General features: G+C 54.9%; 1 protein-coding gene across 1 annotated transcript; it reads right to left on the minus strand.

Moving 5' to 3' along the window:
* Positions 1 to 3,003: 3,003 nt before the first annotated feature.
* On the minus strand, positions 3,004 to 21,105 carry PLA2G4F (phospholipase A2 group IVF). Its single transcript, XM_510329.8, has 20 exons — positions 20,364 to 21,105; positions 19,442 to 19,514; positions 18,250 to 18,386; positions 18,020 to 18,148; positions 17,549 to 17,589; positions 17,229 to 17,271; positions 16,563 to 16,629; positions 14,460 to 14,629; positions 14,225 to 14,338; positions 13,956 to 13,993; positions 13,565 to 13,700; positions 11,471 to 11,607; positions 10,969 to 11,191; positions 9,972 to 10,086; positions 9,611 to 9,748; positions 9,420 to 9,527; positions 8,276 to 8,470; positions 7,804 to 7,970; positions 6,369 to 6,555; positions 3,004 to 6,045 (listed from the first exon to the last, which is right to left on the minus strand). Exons 1-20 carry the CDS (start codon positions 20,472 to 20,474, stop codon positions 5,825 to 5,827), a joined length of 2,550 nt encoding a protein of 849 aa, XP_510329.3. The 5' UTR covers positions 20,475 to 21,105; the 3' UTR covers positions 3,004 to 5,824.
* Positions 21,106 to 21,845: the final 740 nt, after the last annotated feature.

A 21,845-nucleotide genomic window follows, 5' to 3' on the forward strand; every position in this document is an offset into this window, starting at 1 on the left:
GGAAAGATCATGCCACTGCATTCCAGCCTGGGCGACAGAGTGAGACTGTCTCTGAATGAATGCATGAATGAATGAATGTTTAAGTAAGAAGACTTTTTTTTTTTTGGAGACAGAGTCTCGCTCTGTCACCCAGGCTGGAGTGCAGTGGCGCGATCTCAGCTCACTGCAAGATCCATCTCCAGGGTTCACGCCATTCTCCTGGCTCAGCCTCCTGAGTAGCTGGGACTACAGGCACCCACCACCACGCCCGGCTAATTTTTTGTATTTTTAGTAGAGACGGGGTTTCAGTGTGTTAGCCAGGGTGGTCTCGATCTCCTGACCTCGTGATCCACCCGCCTCGGCCTCCCAAAGTGCTGGGATTACAGGCGTGAGCCACCGCACCTGGCCGTAAGAAGACTTTTAATGAGAGCTAAATTTGGAAATAAACCAAATTTCCATCAGCAGGGGAATGGATAAACACTGTGGGATATCCACATACATCCTAGTGAGTTATACTAAGGAAAGAACTACAGACACAGCAACAGGGATGACTCGCAAACGCAAAACATGTTGAGTGAGAGAAGCTGGACACAATGAGTCAAAAAGTCAACAAATTATAAGTCAAAAAAATTTTAAGTGGTTCAAGGTAATAATTTTTCGACTATACCATTCCATTTGTATGAAACTCTGGAAAAGACAAATCCATTGTGGGAGAAAGCCGATCAGTAGTCACCTGGGGCCAGGAGTGGGGAAACTGACTGGGACGGAACGCAAGATAACATTTTGGGTGATGGAAATGTTCCATATCGTGACTGTGGTGGTAGTTACACATGTATATAAATCAGAATTCATTGAACTGTGCACTTACTCTCTTGTACACTTACTGTACACTTAGAATGAATGTGTGCTATTGCATATAAATGATACGTCAATGAAATTGACAAGAGGAACCACCAGAATGGTGGAAATAGGATGCATAACATTCAAACCAGCAGAGGGGAAAAGAAAAAAATCAAACCAGAAAGCAGGAAGGCAGGGGAGAAACACGAAGCATGGCAAACAGAAAACAAGTGTGTCTCAAGCCCCAGGACTTGCTTTGAAACCCAGTGATGGTAAAATAAATGGAGAGGTTGGGGTGGGGAGTGAAAGGAGACCTGGGGCACGGCACGGTGTTTCCTGGTAACCAAGATGGAACTGAAAATCTATAGGCCCTTAGAGGACTTAAGGTGCCTCCAGGAAATTCTGGCAGTGCTCAGGGACCCGAAGAGAGGACAGGAGGACAAGGACAGCAGAAGCGCTGAGGCCAGAGGGAGGAAGGAAAAGCAAGAAGGGGCTTCAACGGTACCAACCCGAACTAGACGATGCACAAGCAAGGGCCACCTGGACCCTCCTGTGGAAGCCTCAGCCACCACGGTCTAGAGGAGCCCAGTGGGGGTGGTGGGATGACAAAGATGCCCCGCAGTAGACCAAGCAGAGCCAGGCCAGGCATCAGGCATTTAAAGCTCCCCAGGTGAATTCAATGTGCAGCCCAGGTGAGATCCATCACTCTGGGGTCAAAGGATAAAGAGCCACGAGGACTTGTGAATGCCAGCAAATCAGCCAGAGCCTCTCTCAAGAGCACCTGCCTGCCTCTCCCCACCCGGGTGGCCCCCCTTCTGGGTAGCTCCCCATCCCTTCTCTTCCTTACTCATATTTTCCTCCCCTTTGTCTTTTCCTCTTTCTCCAACTTCGCCTCCTTTTACCACTTACTTTGCCAAAGCTCCCCACCTAGTGTTGGTAGACTTTTAAAACAGTGGCCTTTATTACATATTTATCCAGACGGTCCCCAACTGAATGGTTTGACTTACAATTTTTTGACTTTCCAATGGGTTGAGATGTAACCTCATTGTAAGTCGAAAAGCAACTGTACATCTTTTTCAAAACCAAGACCTAAATCTTACTAAAGTAACTGGCTTTTTAACATAGTGAGTCATTCACCGCTTAATATTTCCTGTGCCTCAGCTTTTCTAATAGGAAAAAAAAATCAGTCCCCAGCCCTGACCTCTAGTGGTTAACAGCCTCCCTGACTCCCAGGACAGCCCCCTACAGCCCCCTGTCCTTCATGGAGAAAATTCCAGGACTCCTTGCCCCGTTTGTTGGGTGTCCCTGTGGAGTTTTACAGGACAGAGGTGCTAGGGAAAGATAGATTCCTGCAGGGTATGCAGTGTGCCCTGCTTTTCTCCTCTGCAAGAATGGTTTCATCTGAAATGAAGGAAATTTCATTTAAACCCTCAGCTGATTACCACCACCAACTGAGCAATGTTAGCTGCATGGCCTGGGCTCAGAGAAGGCGGGGGTTACCCATGCCCACCAGCCACCTGCCAGTACCTGAGGCCCTTCTCCCAGTGCTGCACCATCCAAGGAATGGAAAGGATACTTGCTCTTCGATTTTCTGCAGGAGATTCTTGTGAATGCCGAGCTGCATCGAAGGAACCAGGGGGCCTGATATTTGAATCAGCCTCTGTCCTCATACTCAGTTGAGGCTGTGCTCCCAGGGCTGCTAGGTCACACAACTCCAAGAGACAAATTCACATCATCAGTTCATGTGAACAGGATCCCCTGAAGTTGTGCAGTGCACAACCTGTGCAGCCCTATGTGACAGGCTTGTGGCCCCCTTTTTCTCTCATGAGGGGCTCTGACAAGTTGATGAATGATGCCCCTGCTCCTGTGTTTCTACCCAGCTTCAAGGGAAACCATGCTTGTTCTTCTGGACAAATCCCTCCAACTCTGTCACCTTCAGGACCTTGAAGCTTATTTCCAGCCATCTCAGACAAGGGTTGGAAATGAGGTAAGGACTCAGATACCTCCTCACTGAGGAGCGACCCTGGCTGAGCAGTGGATGAAATGTGTACTCAGACACAGGTATGCAGTGTAAGAGCAGCTAGGGGACTGCCCAGCTCAAGTGGCCAAAGTGCAGCCCTGAGAAGCTGGAGCTGCTTGCTTTTATTCAGTGTAGGCACAACGCCAAAAGCCTGGAGCAAACACTGGAGGTAATTAACATTTATTGTTCCCCTTTCAGGGAAGGTCATGGGCGTAGATGATCAAAGGTCAGTTCCTGGTCAACAGAAGTAAACAAGCCTGTTTAAGATAAATTCCCCCACACTCCCTTGTACCTACTCCTTGCCCTCTGCCTCAGGGTTATAGAACAGCTGTCTTCAGCTATTCTCCTCCAGAGCTATGCAGAGCCTTCCAACCTTTCAGAAGGCCTGCTCCTTTCCCTATAGCTTCTCCCACCACTCTGACCAATCTCCTACACTTGTGGCCCCCTTTTTCTTCCCTTGCCTCATGAGGAGCTCTGACAAGTTGATGAATGATGTCCCTGCTCCTGTGTTTCTACCCAGCTTCAAGGGAAACCATGCTTGCTCTTCTGGACAAATCCCTCCAACTCTGTCACCTTCAGGACCCTGAAGCTTATTTCCAGCCATCTCAGATAAGGGTTGGGAATGAGGTAAAGACTCAGATCTCTCCTGAGGAGCAGACATTAAACTGGCCGGGTTACCTTCGGCCCCTCCCCTGGCTTCTTGCTCTGCGTGGCTCCCAGATTCAGTCTTGTTGGAGCCTCCCCATCCCTGGCTGAGATCCTCCCTGCACCTCTGGCCAATATCTGGGCCACAGCACTAGCCCAGCCTCCTGCCCCCTGCCCTTGATCTTGTCCCAGTCTCCTCCCAAACCTTATCTGAGCACAAGTGGCATTGCCTACACTTCTGTGTGAGAAGGTCCCCACCCACTCTGCACAAGCCCACGTTTGCCTCCTTCACAAGCCTTGCTGGCCTGCGGGGACAGACGCTGGCCTCTGCAACCCTGGGGCTGCTGATCACATAGCTGAAGCAGAGACCTTGTTGTAAGCAACTTTTCATGTGTGTGTATGCCTTTTTCTTGGGAGAGGGTCTGTGGTTTATATCAGCTCTTCAAAAAGTCCACATGGGTTAAGAATCATGAAAGCATTGCATGCTTTTTTGTGGTTGGTGGGTGACGATCTGTCTCTTAGAATGTAGGTTCCCATTCATTTATCAAATATTTACTGAGCACCTACCATGTATCAACTGCTGCTCTAGGCACTGAGGATACAGCAGTGAACAAAACAGATGGTAGAATGACTTTCTAGGAGCCAGAGACAGCCTGAGGCTCTAATGGGCACTGAAGAAACACCACAGATTCTAAGTTGTGAACGCTGTGCAGTTCTGAGCTGTGAACCCTATGAAGGTTTTACTAACAAGTTATTGATGACGGCAGGCACAGCAGTGTTGATGACAATGGCCACAGCAGGAGCCAGATAAACTCCCAGATAAACCTCTCACTGCTGAACCAAGGGGAGGGGCCGTGGCCTGTGACAGGCAGCCGTGGTGAGGAGGCAGAGGAGAACTGAGGTGTCCCCACCTCATGCCAGCCCAAATAACTGGCTCCCCCAGCCCTCGCAACTCATGCCAGCTGGAGGGCTGCAGATCCCAGGCCAGGCCAAGACACAGGCTGGGCTCCAGTCACCCTTCCCCAACCTGGAAGCCAGAACTAGTCTTCTTTCCAGACTCAGGACAGGTGAGGCTTCCCAGCACAGGTGTTCCTGACAGCGTGTCTGTGTGAGAGAGCATGGAGCAGGGGGTGCAGCCAAGAGGGAGCCCCTGGGACAGGGGGCAGAAGGAACAAGGTCTCAAGTGCTGCTGCAGGCTCCTAGGCAGCTCAGCACTGGAGGCATATGCTGCAGAGGCTGTGGCCAGATGGAGAGGGCCTGGCCAGAACGGGATCTCCTCTTCACAAATCTGAGGGCTGCCCACACTAGAGAGGTTCTAGGTATTTGGAGAGTCCCTGGCGGGTCAGGGGAAATGGAGAAGAGGGAGAGTGAGAAACAAAACTTGCCAAGACCCATTGGATGCATCTGGGAAAGAGGCAAGAGCCCAGGCGAGGCTCCCTCTGCACTGCCCATGCCTTGGAGTAACCCACCTCCAGGAACTTGCACACCCTCCTGCCCCACATACAGGTGCACACCTCTCCCCCGATGAACAGATGCCCCTTCTAGACACACCCATTTAGCTCCTAGGAATGGTGAGACTATATTTGCCTGATGTGGCCACTACACACATCACCAGAGACTGTGGTCCAGGTTCGAAGAGTGAAGCCTGGGTAACTGGCAGGGAGACACGCGCACATCTCCCACCTGGAGCAGCCAGAATGGGACATCACCCCACAGGCTTTAGGGCGCTGGGAAGAGAAGGGTGATCTGGGAGGAGGCACGAGGAGACCAGAAGGCAGAAGGAGGGTTAGGATGATGGAGTCAGCAACATAGGCTGGCCATCCCCTCAGCCCCTCATTGTTCTTGATAGCAGTGCATCCAGGAGCTCGAGGTGGGGTTGGGGCTTGGGCCGCTCTGCAGGAAGTGTGGATGGAGGCATCTCTGCTTTCCATCTCAGTGTAAGGAGGACAGCTGGCTTCTCGGTGCCCTCAGCCCCTGTTCTGTGTGGGTCTGAGGACCTGGGCCCTCTGAGGTCCTTCTGTGTCTGAGGTTGGCCCTGTGGCTCACCTGATTCTCTCCACACCCCGCTGTGAAATGAGTGCTGTTCTCTTCTGCCCTACATCCCCAAGAGCCCCTGGAGCGATCTACTGCCCATCTTCTCCAAAAACACACAAGGAGAGCCCTGCCCCAGTCCAAGCTGCAATTCTGCAAGAGCTTTCCGGGGCCTGGGGCACCTCGAGGCAGGTCCTGGAGAGAAGGGAAGCAGATCCTGCACAGAGTCCCCATCGCTCCTCCCTCTACAAGCCCTGACCATGAGCAGTGTGTCTCCTCTCTGTCACAGTCCTCCGCCTCCTGCCTTGGTCAGCCCCCTGCCCTCTCCCGAGCCTGGTGCCGGTCCAGAGCCAGCTGGAGGGCACACTTCAAGGTCTCCACATTGTTCAGGATGTTGTATCGACTGAGGGCCACCAGCCGATCAAAGTCCTGGGGCTCATAGGTGAAGTTCATCATGCCATAGGGGGTGTCTGGCCTGTTGATGACAAAGTCCCCAAAGGCCTTCTCCTCAGCTGTTTGTCGCTCCACACCTGTGGGTGGGGGAAGCAGAGGAGAGGCCAGGATGGAGCCCTCTGTGGAACTGGCTGGAACAGCCCAGAAGTCTTCCTTGTGCAGGACACCTGGCTGGCTCCATGCGGGCCCTGCTTGGGCCACATCTCAGCTCTCAGACCCCCCAGGAGGGGCTGGCCCCATCTGAATGCTGAGACCCAGGGAGCAGAGGGCCACAGGGGCCAGCTCAGGCCCACCAGGAGGCGTGCTTAGTGACATTCTCCAGGGAAACCACCCTCAGAACAGCGTCCCATCACCATCCCAGGGCTCTGTGGGTCAGTCCCAGGCCTGGAGCTTCCCTTACCTGGGGCCAGGTGTGTGCGGAAGGTACGGTTAACAAGGGGGAAGTGCAGCACAATGGGGGAGCGGGGGTCCTCAGCCTTGGCAAACAGATAGCACTCACGGGCCTCCTCCATGTCCTCAGGGCCCACCTCGATGCTAGGGAAGGGGATTCCTCGGTCCAGGCAGTACTTCTCTGTCATCTTCAAGACCTGAGCAGGAGCAAGCCTCTGACTCTGCCTTTCCTCCACCCTGGCCACTCCCTGCCGCCCTGGACTCACACACACCCAGGCTTCAATGCCAGCTCTGTTTCTGACTAGCTGAGTGACTTCAGGGAGGTGACAGCTCCTTTCTGAGCTGGTTTCTCATGTGTAAAATAAAAAATTTTTAAACTTCCGGCCGGGCATGGTGGCTCATGCCTGTAATCCCAGCACTTTGGGAGGCCAAGGCTGGCAGATCATGAGGTCAAGAGATCAAGACCACCCTGGCCAACATGGTGAAACCCTGTCTCTACTAAAAATACAAAAATTAGCTGGGCATGGTGGTGTGTGCCTATAGTCCCAGCTACTCGGGAGGCTGAGGCAGGAGAATCATTTGATCCTAGGAGGCAGAGGTTGCAGCGAGCCAAGATTGCACCACTGCACTCCAGCCTGGTGACAGAGTGAGACTCCGTCTAAAAAAAAAAAAAGCTCCTCATCCAGTGGTGTTGTGAAGATTAACAATAATCAATAATGATCAACAATCAATCATCCACTGCCTCAACAGCATTCCGCCATGGTCCTCCAGGAACCACCATGGTCTTCCCTTCTCTCACCCCTCTCTGCTCCCTATTAGAAGCTGATGTCAGTTTCACAAGGTTGACACGTGACAATTACAGAAGGTCCATGTCAGAAGAGGCTTCATCAATCCCCAGTCAATCCCAGGATCTCACTGGACCCAGGACAAAGAGGAGACCAAAGAAGGAAGGGCTGCTCCAGCAGCACCACCAGCACCCACATGGGAATGGGGGCGTCCGTCCACCACCCAGCAGAGTTGGAGGGACTTGCTGCAGGGCTTCTGCATCAGAGGGGACCCTCATGGCTCTGTTGTTACCATGGTAACAAAGGGGCCGCAGACTCAGGTCCAAGCTGGAGTGGGGAAATCTGTCATGAACGGGCAGAGTCTAGAACTGGGGGATCTTCTATGGATGAGGCTAGAAGATTCCTGGGGACCCTCTTTGGCCTCCTCTTCCCACGCCCACCATAATGTCAGCAATTCTGCAACTGGGAGACCTGTGCTGCCAACAGCGTTCAGAAGGCAGCCCCCTCACACACAGAGTAGAACCCAGGCCGTCCACAAAGGGCAATCCCCACACACCCAGCCAGTCCCCCTCACCAGAGCCTTCTTTCCCCTCCTCTCCTCCCTCACCCTTTCTGTCCACTCACTGCAGGTGCTCCCCACATCCCTGCCTCCCAGCTCACCTCAAAAGGGGCTTCCAAGGAATAGTCAAAGGACAGAATGAGGTCCACTGCTCTCTGAGGCAGCAGAGCCAGTGGGAACGGAGAGTTGATGGCAAAGCCTCCGTCCACCAGGTACAGGCAGTCCTGCATGGGGGTGAGCTGGTTGGGGAAGGCGTCCGGGTGTGTGTCTGCAAGGAACCCATGTGTACGCACAGGGACGAATGCAGTTACTCTTGCTAGCAACTGCTTCTGTATTTGCATTCACATTTGCCTTCTGTCTGTAGAGTTCTCTCTGACAGCCATGGAGACTCCTGCCCCAAGCCCTTGGCCCTGCCTTCCAACTTTCAGCAGTATTTAGAGTCACTTTGCATCAGCCCATAGGCAGCAGGAGACCACACCTCAACCCCCAGCCCAAAGCCAGCACTGGCTCCAGTGAGCCAGAGGCGCAGGCAGGAAGGGAAGCCCCCCACCTCCCACCCAAGGCAGCACCCACCTTTCCAGGCCACGAACTCCCTGCCAGCCACATAGTCCTTGTGCAAGCAGAGACCCTGGGTGAAGTTAAAGCTCTGGGCGGAAGTGAAGCGGGAGGTGAATATGTCCAGCACAGCCTGGGAGAAGGGCCCCTGTGGGGTGAGGAGCCTCGTTCGCAGCCTCGAGGGGTTGTGCAGCTGAGGCTTCTGGCAGTCGTCTAGACAGGGGCGGGACAGTGAAATAGAGGGAGAAGTGGCATCCTCTTTTGCCCAGTGGTCCTTATAGTTCAGGGGTGCCCCTCCCCAACAGTGAGCCCTCCCCACATCCCTCCTCCTCCCTGACCCCACCTCCCAAGCCTCTGACCAATGCTTCATCGAACCACTTTGAAACGACTTTTTCTTTTGTATCCTCTATGTTTTGAAAACTGCCTATAGCATTGTATTTACTAAATAATAATTTATCTTCCACCCTTCCGAAAATAAAGTTTGAGTCTACAGCTTCCAATCAGAACTTCGTCCATTAAACACTGACTGAGCAATTACTATGCCCAGCACTGCACTAGGCATGAGGGCTGCGAAGGTGAATGGGACCTGCCCTGGCCCTCCCAGGTGCACGGCCTACTTGTGGGGGAAAGTCACATAAAGAGAGAATAAATGATGACAATGCTCCGGGGTAAGGACGACGACAGGGATGTGCACATGGTCCTAGGGGACCACGGTGGTAAGATTCTCGGGCATCCTGGAGGGATGGAGTGGAAAAGGGATGTCTGAGAAAACGACATCTGAGCTGAACTGAAGAACAGAGCCAAAGTGATCCAGGGGAGAAAAGCAGGAATGGTGCTCTGCACCGTGGGGCCCCCATGAGCCATTTAAGGACCAGGCTGAAGAGGAGCCACTGAAGAGGGGCAGACAGAGTATCAACCCAATACCCAGTAGTCCTGCACCGAGTGGACCTAATTGGATCCCAGAACAGAGAACTCAGAGGTGTGGCTTGATCATACCTCTGGGCATCTAGACACCCTAAGCTAGAAGTCATTTCCTCAGGACTTCCCCAAATCCAGTGGGACAGCCAAGTCCTTCTCTGTCCCCTCCCTCATTCTTCTTGTCTCTGCCAGGGCCCTGTTGCTGGAATGTGGTGTGGGAGGGGCTCGGGGTCGCTACCCTCACCTGTGATATTCACACTGCCTCTGTACCACTCCAGGAAGCTGAGGCCCGAGCCGGCGGTCTTTAGGAAGATCTCATCCAGGCTGGTGGCAAAGGCGCTGCCCCACATACCTAAGGAGACAGGCAGGGCCCCACCCCACGTCAGGGCCTGGCCCCGGCACCTGCCTGTCCCCAGCCCTCCAGCCTCAACTCACCTTGCAGGTAACAGATCCGGGGTTCAGGCTGGAGCTGCAGCAATCGTCCCATGAAGAGTTCTGAGCCGAAGAGCTCGGTGGGAACATAAGCCCCGTACTTGGGGAAGCCTACCTCATAGGGCGTGAACTCGCACCACTCTAGGGGCCCGAGTGAAGGGAAAGTCACCAGGGGCTTCCCACCACGGTGCTTGTGCCCAAGCAGGAATCTTAGCCTTGACAATGACAGGAAGAAGCAGCAGCCCCGCTGTGCTCCAAGGTGCCTGTGTGCAACCACCTCCTCTGGGTACCCTGATCACCCTGGCCTCTCACCTCCTCCTCCCCACCTCCTCTACCTCCTTCCTTCGTCTCCACACCCAGGCACCTGCAAAATCTTCTCCACTCAAGTTGGTGCGGACGTTGACGCTGGTGTAAATGGGGTAAGGGTTCTGACCCTGGCGGACTGCCTCCTGTTGGTCAGACAGCTTGGCAGGGTTCTCCTGGGCAGGAAAGAAGGGAGGCAGCTTGGCCTTTCAGGAGTTCCATTCCCCATCCCCGTGGCCTGGGGCCGGCACCCTGCAGGGCGTGGCGTGCCCACAAGAGAGGCTTTGGGTCGCCAAGGCTAGTGCCGTAAGGACAGCCCTCTGAGGGACAGGCTTCAGGCCGCAGCCAAGGGGAGCCCACTGTGGGTCTGTACAATTCCAGGGACTACGGGAACACCCTCCCTCCTTCTTTACTATTCAAAACAGCGTATCAGAACACCAGGGAGTCAGGGTGACATGGTTAAAGGAATCCTTGAAAAGCCAGTCCAATTTCTTTAAAAAATAAATTACTAGAAAACGTGGATTATTTACTTAGAAATGAGAAATCACTTGTGATATCCACCCACAACTGATCTCCACACACGGGGTGGTGGGGAGCAGCTCCGAATCTTATCGCCTGGAACTGCAGCTGGGTCTGAAGTTCCAGGAGCAGCCAGGCGGAGTGAGTTATGGCGGAATTGGCTGAGAAGTGGGTGTGGCGCTGGGCCTCACTTCCAGGTGTGGGCTGAAATCACTTTCAAAACATCCTGAGAACAACTAAAATCACTCTCTCTGGAAGGGGGGCCAAGGCATGGGTGTGTTTGAAAAGCTGTGCCGGTGATTCTAATATGCACCCAGAGCTGAGCGCTGCGGGCCAGGCTCCTCCTCCCCAGGGGTTAGGAGCTAGGGAGGCAAAATGGTACCAGCCCACCCTGGAGTCACACTCCTGGCCCCAGGGGAGCCGAGAGCTCAGGAACAGCTTTGTAAATCAGATCTTAGCCTGAGGGATGAGGCAGAAGCAAGGGGCGGGTGGAAGGAGTGGAGAGGAGCCTATGTATTTCCTTCTGGCTCTTCTCTCACCTCCTGGTACAGGAAATACTCAACAAGGAGGCCCCAGAGGTCGATGAGGGACACGCTGTGGCCACTGTGCTCCCGGACCCCCAGTTCCTGAGTGTAGTACTGTAGCCGCTCCGTGGACAAAGCTCCCATCTTACTGCTGCAGACGTGAACCTGGGCACGCTCAATGGGGCCCTGCAAGGCCACCTGGGACCAGGCTGGGTCCCTGTAGAGTGTGGAGATGCACCTGGGGATTGGAGGTGTGCCTGAGTCAGGGACAGGAGAGCACAGCCACGGGAGAGAGGGGTGCAGAGTCTGTGAGTGGCCCTCCACCCCCACCACTTGCACTGCTGCCCTGCAAACAACCCAACTCAGAGGGGCGCTTGGGACTCAGCCTCTTCCTGCCCCTCCTAACACCCTTGGAGGCAGGATCCCAGCCCCTCAGGGACTCCTTAAAATCACCAGGTCACAACCCCACACTTTGTGGGGTCTCCTTTACCCTGTGCCCTGCCCCCACCTCACTTACCAGGTAGACCCAGAGACCCCACTCAGGTAGGTCACAGTGTCTAGAAGGCCGAGCTCCTGCAACCCTGCCAGGCTGCCGTACAGAGAAGACATGGCTCGGGTTCCACCCCCGGAACCCAACACAGCCACTACAGGCACCTGGGTACAATAATAACAAGGATAACGACTCCAACTACCACTGTCATTTACGTATTACTGCCTATACATGTAGGACATTATTCTAAGAGTCTTACACGTATTATCTCATTGAATCCTCACAGCAACCCAATGAGAACCCCATTTTCGGCCGGGCACAGTGGCTCACGCCTGTAATCCCAGCACTTTGGGAGGCCAAGGCGGGCGGATCATGAGGTCAGGAGATCGAGACCACGGTGAAACCCCGTCTCTACTAAAACTACAAAAAAATTAGCCGGGCATGGTGGCGGGCGCCTGTAGTCCCAGCTATCTGGAGGCTGAGGCAGGAGAATGGCGTGAACCCGGAAGGCGGAGCTTGCAGTGAGCTGAAATTTCGCCACTGCACTCCAGCCTGGGCGACAGAGCGAGACTCCGTCTCAAAAAAAAAAAAAAAAAAGAGAGAGAACCCCATTTTCCAGATGTTGAAACTGAGGCACGGGAAGGTTAAATAATGTGCCCAAGATCATACAGTTATTAAGTGATGAGCTCTCACACCTAAGCAGTATGGCTCCAGAGATAGCCCTTAACCATTCGACCTGGAAGATATAGACCTGGAAGGTACATCTGATTCCCCAAAGTCAGCTACAGCAGGTTCCTCTCAACTGTGGCACTCTCGATATTCTTGACCAGGTAGCTCTTTGCTGTGGGGACTGTCCTGTGTGTTGTAGGATGTTTAGCAGCATTTCTGGCCCCCTCTACCCAGTAGAAGTCAGCAGCCTCCCTCCACCTCCCCTTTCCCCAGCAGCAACAATGAAATCGATCTCTACACATGGACGAATGTCCCCAGGGGTGCGGTGGGGAGGAACTAAATTGTCCCCCGTTGAGCACCACCGAGCTAAAGTGACAAAGGCCAGCAAGCAGCCTAGACCTGCCCCCAGGCACCAAAGGTGCCCAGAGGTTTTAAGGTCTCAGGATCGGAGGTGCCTGAGGGGTCAGAGTCCATGCTTTTGGTTGCTTAGCTTTCCCAGTAAGATTTGGCTCATTCCACTCTGGATTTTTGTTCTTTTCCCTGTTCTCTTTTCGTCTCCTGTCTTGAAAAAAAGCTCCCTGGCCACTGCTCACAGAAGGCGCTGTCGCTTCAGAGTGCTGGATAAAACAGAGCAGACACCTAGCACAGAGAGGGCATACATATTGCCCCAATGAACGATGTAGGCTTGTCAGCGCTGGGCCACAGTGACAGCGTCTCCTGAGGACTCAGGCAGCCTGGAGGAAGCCGGCAGCCTATTCCTGATCCCCTGTAAGTCCCTCTGTCAGCACGCCTTTCCTCCTGCCTCCCGGCCACAGGCTGGCTGTCTCTATACCCAGAGGATCCCAGGGACCCCCCAACCTCCACATCCCTTTGATCACGTTACGGACTCAACTGTCCCCCTCCAAATTCCTGTGTTGAAGCCCTAACCCCCAATGTGACAGTATTTGGAAACAGGGCCTACAAGGAGGTAATAAAGGTGAAGTGAGTAAGGGTAGGGCCTTCAACTGATAGGACTGGGGTCCTTAGAAGAGGAGGAGGAGACCCCAAGGCGCACGCTCTGCACACATGCACAGAGGAAGGGCCACATGAGGACACGGCGAGACAGCTCCACCAGGAAGAGGAGAGGGAACCCAGCAGAAACCAACCCTGATGATGACACCTTCATCTCGGACTTCCAGCCCCCAGAACTGAGAGAAAAGTCATTTCTGTCATTTAAGCCACCTAGTCTGTGGGGTTTTGTTATGGCAGCCCACATAGACCAAGACATCCAGCTTTGGCCAGGGCTGTTAGGCCCTAGTCCCATATGGGGCCCTAGATCTGCCGATGGTGCCCACAGCTCAGGCGAACAGGCCAACCTCCTCTGGCCCCTCTTAGCCATGCTGGTCCTCTCAAAGGAAGAGGCTTGATTTAGTCCCAGAGGCTCTGGGGTCCAGCTCCTCCTCCATTCCGTACCTGGCCACTGTCCGGAGCCTCACTCAATCCCAGCACTTGCTGCAGGGCCTTGGACACGACCTGCTTCCTCCTGTCCAGAAACTTCTGCTCCCCGTCACAGAGGTCAAAGCCAAGGCGTAGGTCTAGGTCCCCGGAGCTGCCTCAAGTGGGGTGGGGTGGCAGTGGGGGGTTCTGGGTGACTGTCCAGTGGAGGAGAGCCTTGGCCCCAGCCCAGGTCTTTCACAGGAGCAGGTCCAAGGGATCCGCCCACCAGCACCAGAACCAGGGAGGGAAAAGTGTCATCCCCACCCCACTGCCTGAGCTTCTTGGGCAAGAGAATGGAGCACGTTGGGGTATGTCCCCGCACTTCTAGCCCAGCCCCAAGAGGCCTTCTGCCTGGAGTCCCACTCACCTCATTTCCACCTTCATGCTCAGAGCCACCTCCTGGCCCTGAAAGACACAGCAGCCCCAACCCTGAGTTCTCTGAGCAGGATTCTCCCAGGGAAATGGCTCCCCCACCTGCAGCCCCTGCGGCCCTGCGATCTCTGGCCCGATGTGGACATCATAACTGACCTCTGGACTGACCTGATCCAGCCACCCTCTTGGGTCCCTCCTCCAGACCTCTCTTGGTGGTCACAGAGAGCAGGCAGGGGTCCCTCTGGCACCCATACAGAGCCTTACCTCCCCCAGGGCCACAGAACACTGTTCCTCCTGGCCTAGGGGCAGAGAGGAGAGCAGGATGCCCCCCTCGCCCAGCTTGCTGGTCTGAGCCTCCAGCTCCGCGCTGGGGCCACTCTGTGGAGAAGAAAACACCCAAGAAGCTCTCCAGCAGGGAAGAAAAGTCTCCCCCAACGTGGCCCTGGAATGCCGGTCTGGGCTGAGTTGGATCTACCGACCATCCTGGCGGCACACTCACCTGCACAGCCGCCAGCAGCTCCATCAGCTCCACGTGTAGCCTGGAGCTCAGCACTGGGTTCACGTGGAAGGTAAAGGTGGGTGGGAGGCCTGGCTCTGTGGGAGGCTGCAGGGGCAAGAGCTGTGGCTTCTCGTAGGCCCCAGGCACTGCCAGCTGGAGCTGCCTAGAGCCTGAGAGCAGAGGGCCCAGGTGGGTGCGCAGGTGAGGGGGTGGGTCTGTGTCTGTGCGGCTTATGCTGGCAGCGCCCCAGCAGCAACCCCTCCCTTCTCTTCCCCTAGGAAATGCCAGCTCCTATCGCCCTGCTCTCTCTTGAGCACTGCTCATAAAGAAAGCCTCCGGAAGGACTCTTGGGTCCTCTAGCCTGCCCTGGTCAGAACTGGGACTCGGGAAGGGTGGGAAGCACACAAATGCCTGGAGGGGAAGGCAGGGAGCGGGGAGGGAGAGGGGCCCTGCCCAGAGCCTGTGGGGCTGATGATTTGAGATGATTCTATGTTTATCCTAAGAATGAGCAGTTTTCAGGCGGTGGTTTCCCGCTTGCCCCACTTCAGCCTCTTTACTCATTGTGTTGGAGGTTTGTGGCCCAAGAGAAAACCAGTAGGCTGCAAGTTGTTCTGGCCTTTGTTTCCAAGTGTAGAACGTTGGGAGAGGAAGGTTTGTAGAGGCGGGAGGAGGAAGAATGGGATGCGTGGGTACAGAGAGATGCACGTCCTGGAGAAGCGGCGGAGGGCTAGCCCAGACTGGAAGATGAGGCCCAGGCTGGGAGGAGTGAGGGGGTAGGCTTGTGGGCTCCGGAGCTCCCTGCCCAGCTTCCCAGCAGCTTTCTGGGGAGGAGGCCAGACCCCAGAGAGAAATGGCTGCACATGACATCCGGGCAGAAGGGGCCGCAGACAGCCTCCCAGGAGAAGTCCCAGCCCCTAACACAACATGGAAGCAACAGAGACCCAAAGTATGCGAGGACAGCAGACACTGAGGGATGAGAGGTCCAGAGGAGTCCCTGCCCTACAGCCCCTCCTTGCACTAGATGAGGCCCGGAGACTCGACATGACCAAGCGTGGGGAGGGAATTCAAGAAAATAAGGAAAGTGATATTTTATTCATGCCAAGGCCTATGGACTGAGATGGAGACGTGCTATTCATAAGAAGAAACCATATAATCCGTGGTTGAGAGAAGCGGAGTGTCACCGACCTGGGTTTGACCCTGGCTCTACTACTTACTGGCTGTGTGCCTGTGAGCAAGTGTCTTCTTTGGGCCTCAGTCTCATGAATTAGAGGATACTGATTGTGCCTGCTTTACAGGGTTGTTAGGAGGATTATAAGACACATTAAAATGCTTAGCCCAGGGCCTGCCTCAGAGTGAGCGCTCAGGGTTCCCTGGGCAGGACTCATCCTGCAGGCTCAGGCTGTCAGCACTGGAAGGGGCCTTCGCTGTCACACAGCCACTGCTGCTATCCCACATCTGGACTCCCCTGCCTGGGTGGCTGCCCTCTGTGGCACTGGGTTTGACAACCCCAGTTCTTCATTTCCCCTGTATTCTCATTCTGCCATGTGACTTCAGCTCCTCCCGCTAAAGAGGCCAACTATATACCCTGCCCTCCAGCTTTGAGTTCAACCCTGTTTTGGCCAATAACATGTTAGGTAGTGGCCAGGCTGTGACCAGGCTTAACAAGTGCTTACTCAGTTGGGCTTGCTCTCTTGTTCCTCTGCTGATGCCTTGAGAACATGCCCAGGCTAATGGGCTTGTCACAGGAGGCAGAGGAGAGACGCATGGCACAGGGCTGGGCCACCCCCGCCAAGCCCAGCCCAGCTGACCGCCAGTTGTGTGAGCCAAATAAATGCTGCTTGTATGCCACTGAGATCATGTGAGTGTTTGTTGTAGAGCAATAGTTGGGCGGATACAACCTCTTTGCTCGAACAAAGCAAAGGGGACAGGTTGCTTCCAGGGACAGGTTGTTCACTGCCTCCAGTGAACAATCCATCCCATCGTTAGTTGGCTTTGAGCAATGAAAACTTTAAGAACTTCCTGCCCCAGACCCACCTCCTTGACATCAGTAGTTCCAACCCCAGGAGAGAAGGCAAAAGATCCAAGGCCGCTGAGCAGACTCACCGTACTCTCCCCGTGGGGCTGTCCCATCTCCCCGGAGTGTGCCCTGGATTCTCAGACAGGGGTGAGCCTGAGGAAAGCAGAGGCCTGTGGGAGCCAGACAGCCCACGGCCCCAGCCAGGATGGAGAGAGGGAGGAGTGCCTAGGGCAGGGTCTGGGAAACAGCCATGGCCCCAGCCAGGATGGAGGGAGGGAGGAGTTCCTGGGGCAGGGTCTGGGAAACAGCCCTCCCAGGACCTGGGCCTCGCGGGTAGGAATCTTTTACAGCAGCCCAAGGTCATACCTAGCCCCTCTCCCCAGACTCAGAGGAAGTGGGTGCTGGTGGGAAAGGGGGAGGAGTTGAGGGGCCATGACAGTGGCTGCTCCGGTGGTCTCAGCAGCCAGAGGCCCAAGTGAGTAACGTGCTGTGTGGGAGTAGGAGGCTGGGGTCCTGGGCTGTCCACCAAGTGCCTGGCAGCTTCTTGTCCTTCCCCTCTGGAGGTGCCTCCCTAGCATGTCTCCCCTCTGAGGAGGGCTTGGGTGTCCCCTCTGGAGGTACCTCCCTAGCACGTCTCCCTTCTGAGGAGGGATTGGGTGTCCTTCAGAGGCAAGTGGGCCTGATGGGCCCCGCCACGGGTTCCTCACTGCCCCCCAGCCCAGAACAGCGCCAAGCTCGCCTTCCCCACTCACCACCAGAACCCCGTTGGTGATGACTTCAGATGCAGGCACCTGGCTGCAAAGGATGAGGAATACATGGAGAATACATCTGGCCCCATCATGATGGCCTCTACAATCATAATGTGACTGAAGCAGCGGGCAGAGCATGAGGAGCACAGCAGGGTTTGGGGTAGGGCGAGCCTGCCGCCCAACATGCAGATGGGTGTCAAGACCAGGCCATTGCCTCCAGGCCAGGCCTGCAAGGCCAGTGCAGGACATGGTGACTGGCACCTAGGAGCTGCCCTGACTCAAATCTCTGAGTCTCTGAGGGCGTTGGCTCTACCAGAACTCACCTCTTCTCCAGAACAAATTCCACCTGCAGCTCTTGTGAATCCTACATGGAGGGGGAGGGAGCACCAATTTTTTCAAGGCTCCAAAAGCCTCCAGAGCTGTTCCTGCCTGCCAGCCCTGCTTGGCTCCAGGGGCTAGAAGGGGAGACTGGCATTGTGGCTTGTCATGGACGTAGGAGGGCAGTGGTATCTCCATGGAGAACCTCATTTATTCCAAAATATGTGTCAGGTGCTGTTCTAGACATTGAGAACTCAGCTGTGACTGAGGCAACACACAGCCCTCAAGGAGCTCATATTTTGGTTTCATGCAAGGAAGATGTATTAGAGGGAGACCTTTATAGGGTCAGGGCTGCGGGGTGGAGGAAGGTCTGCCTTGGAGGCTTGACCTGTGCTGACCGGAGCCCCCTCTTTGGTGGCCCTGTGCTGGGCCTCCCCTCCTCCAGCTGGGCTCTCCGCCAGCACTGGTGGGCTCACCTGGTGGTTGAGTGGGAAGGTGTGTTTGTGAGGTTGGCCACACTTGAGGCTTCTCAGGTCAAACAGGAGCAGAGAGAGCTGGTCGCTGCCCAGGATGTCCTTGTCATACAGGGTGAGCTCCAGGACGTTCTGGGGACAGGGCAGGCAGGAGGTCCGAGCATGAGGTAGGACAGGAGGGTAGCTGCCTGAGGAGTTCCCCTCCCGCAGCCTGGCCCCTGGCTGGCCCTCACCTTCACAGCACCATGGATCTGGTAGTGGAAGGTCTCATTCCACTCGGGGTCACTGCAGTTGGCCACTATCCTAGTCTGGGCAGGGCTTGGGGACGCCGTGGGCAGCCACAGTTGCACATAGCAGTCGGCTTTGGACACTGCAGGCAGGACAGGGAGGGGCCGGGGCCTCAAGCTCTCATTGCTGAAAAGGTTTCCTGGGGTAGGCTAGGGCAGAAGGGGAAGGAGCAGAGTGGGGAGGGGAAGCCACCCACGTGGCATGGTGGGGTGAGGAGGTGGAGGGAGAGCCTTGATGTCTTTCACTCCATCTTGATTCCACACGCCTCCCATTCACCTGAACAGAAATCCTGCGGCAGCCAGTTGGAAAGATCCCATGGCAGCACAGACCATTAATTCCAGCTACTGCCTGATTCAGGCAGTAAAATCCCCTCCCTGTGTGGGCACTGGCATGGAAAGCTCCCTGAGAGCGCATGCTGACTTGTAGCCACAGCGGGCCTCACACTGTCACCCAGGGCGGCACTCCCAGGCACAGGGAGGAGGCCGAGTCTGCACAGCTGTCCCCTCCAGCCCTGCCTGCCCTCACCTCCATGGTCAGCACCAGTCCCTCCACCTACTCCACACACACACGCTCACACACACACTCTTGCACGCACACGTGTGTAGTACTCTCACACTGGCGCGCACACACGTATACACACACTCGTACTCAGTCACACACACTGGCACTCACTGTCATGTGTACAGACACACATACACAACACGCACACACACGTATACACACATACGCACTCACGTTCACACACACTCGCACTCACACATATATACACTTCCACTCACACTTGCACTCACACACTCCTACATGTGTATACACACTCGCAGTCACATTTGCACTCACACACTCGCTCACACTTGCACGCACGTATATACACACTCGTGTTCCCACACACTCGCACTCACATGTTTACACCACATATACACGCACACACACGTATACACATGTACTCACACTTGCACTCACACATACTTGCACAGATGCCTACACGTATACTCACACATGTATACACACATGCACTCTCACTTGTACTCACCCATGTATACTCTTACACACACACACTCTCTGTTTGCCAGCCTGACCTGAGCTCTGAGGAAGCCGCAGGGAAAGGACAGAGAGAAGGGTGGAGATGGGGTCACTCACGCAGGTCTGTGCCCCGGATGTTTGTGGCCCTCAGCACCTTCACCTGGAGGTCATAGTATGGGTAGGTTTCCCGCTGCAATAACAGAACTCCAGGGACTCAGTCAGCTAGTGTGAGCCTGGTCCCTCGTCCCATTGTTCCCCTCGTCCCATCATGGAGCAGCAACCTGGCATAGGGTCACTGACGTCTCTGTGCTGGGGAGCAGGGAGACCTTGGCGGGTTCCAGGCATTGGGAGTTCAGCACCTTCGTGATGTGTCTGGACCCTGGAACCCATCCGGTCTGGGTTCAAATCTAAATCCAGCACGGACTCACTGAACTAACGATGGCTGTCACGCACCACACACCTGCAGCTCCCCTCAGACCCTCGCGCCCCCACTCTAGCTTGGGAGCAGCTGTGAGAGCTGTGCTAATGTTGTGCTTGAGAAGATTAAATATTAAAAGAGAAAACTGTGACACCCCCTCCCTTGCTTGCTCCCTGACAGAGGCTCAAAGACCGTCTAGGAGGCAGCGAGCAGGTGAGTGGAAGCCGAGAGTCACCGGCCGGCCGGTACCGGTCTGACGAGTCACCGAGCAGATTGCAGCTGGGCTTAGGAGAGATAACATCAGCATGCTGCCTACTGGGAGGGAAACTCTCCCCTCACAACCCCACCAGCTCCGTGGACTCTACAGCCAGGCTCGCGCATCCTTGGCGAAAGCCAACCCACCCCTGACAAGTGTCAAGTGAACTAACCCTCCATTTCCTAATCGGAGGGAGCTATTTTTAAGAGCCAAGGTCTAATTTAAGCTCTGCCAGGTCATCTAGAATAAACAGGTCCCACCCCAACTCAAAACCCAGGGCTGGGGCTGGTCTCAGTCTTCACAGGGCACTGCAGCTCCCAGGACTCCCCCAGTCCGGGTTTCCCAGGTAATCTCAGGTACGTTACCCGCCAGTGCCTCCACAGAGGGCCCCTCTTCTCTCTCTTCTGAAGCAGCACTGCCCCCAGGAGGGGCAGCATCTTGTCTGCCAGCCACCTTGGCCGGAGTGCCCAAAGCATGGCTGGGCAGCCCGGGCCCCAGCAGGGAACCCTGCCTGCGCTCCTCTGGTTGCACAAACTGCTGGCTCAGGTGTGACAGGCAGCACTGAGTTGGGAGGGTGGAGCTGCCTGCTCTGCAGAGGACTCAGGCTGGATGGCCTGCTGGAGGTGGAGTTTGACATGCTCCAGGAAGTGACTGGAGCTTAATTTCCCCAGGCAGGAGGCAGCTCAGTCCCTCTCCAAGAGACTCTTGGGGTCTCTGGTTAGCACTCTTGTTCCCAAACCCAGCGCCCTGGTTATCACTGGGCTGTTTGTGAAAAATAGACACCGGAGCTATTTCCAACAAGACCTCTAGGTGAAGCTGGCACAGCTGGCCCAGAGACCAGCTGGCAAGTGCAAATCAGGGAAGAGTCTCCTCCAGCTGTGGAAAAGGCCTGTAACTAGCCACCCTTCAAGTCCCACCTTCCCTGTGGCTCTTGAGCTGAAGCCTAGAAATCTCTGCTTCAGTGTTTCATCTGGGATCAAAGATGTTTCTCTCTTTATATATATTTTCTAATTATACTTTAAGTTCTACGGTACATGTGCACAATGTGCAGGTTTGTTACATATGTATACATGTGCCATGTTGGTGTGCTGCACCCATTAACTCGTCATTTACATTAGGTATTTCTCCTAATGCTATCCCTCCCCCATACCCCCCGCCCCCCGACATGCCCCGGTGTGTGATGTTCCCCCCCCTGTGTCTAAGTGTTCTCATTGTTCAATTCCCACCTATGAGTGAGAACATGCAGTGTTTGGTTTTCTGTCCTTGTGATAGTTTGCTCAGAATGATGGTTTCCAGCTTCATCCATGTCCCTACAAAGGACATGAACTCATCAAAGATGTTTCTAATCTCTCCTGACCACCCTCATTAATTCGCCAAACACCAAGAGCCTGGTGGGTGCCAGACCTGTGCTAGGCCCAGAAACGCAAAGGTGACAGAGGTGAGGCGGGCCCATCCACATCCTGGAGAAATTCAGTCTCATGACTCCCTGTGGCTTTGGCCCAGGCTCGCTTCCTGGGTCAGTGTACAGTGTCCAGGTACAGACAGGCATATGGGCAGGGGGTTATAAATAAGGACAGGCCAAACAACAAGTCTACCTATCCTTCAGCGACCAGATATACAGGCTTTAGCATTCTCTTTGGCCATCGTAGGCCTTAGGCTGCAGATGGATGTGATGTTCGCTCTTCTGTGGACCACAACCATCAAGGTGGCTGAGACAGGCACAGTCTCCAGGAAGAGTGAGGATCTCGGGGGCCGTGAACTGTGGGAGGGAGAGAATTTCTGTCCCTCAACTAAGATTCAGTCATCTCCACTCTTCCCAAGGCCTAGAGTCGCAGGCTGAAAAATAC

Source organism: Pan troglodytes, chromosome 16 (assembly GCF_028858775.2).
Source record: "Pan troglodytes isolate AG18354 chromosome 16, NHGRI_mPanTro3-v2.0_pri, whole genome shotgun sequence".
Classification (NCBI taxonomy): domain Eukaryota; kingdom Metazoa; phylum Chordata; class Mammalia; order Primates; family Hominidae; genus Pan; species Pan troglodytes.

Bases quoted from the DNA above. Each gene is read 5' to 3' on its own strand.
- PLA2G4F (XM_510329.8), bottom strand. From the start codon at position 20,474: ATGCTTTGGGCACTCCGGCCAAGGTGGCTGGCAGACAAGATGCTGCCC. The intron at 18,387-19,441 runs GTGAGTGACCCC...TCCTGCCTGCAG, and splicing joins CATCCGGGGCACAGACCTGC to TGTCCAAAGCCGACTGCTAT. The intron at 9,749-9,971 runs GTGCCTGGGTGT...TCGGGCCCCTAG, and splicing joins GAGTGGAGAAGATTTTGCAG to AGTGGTGCGAGTTCACGCCC.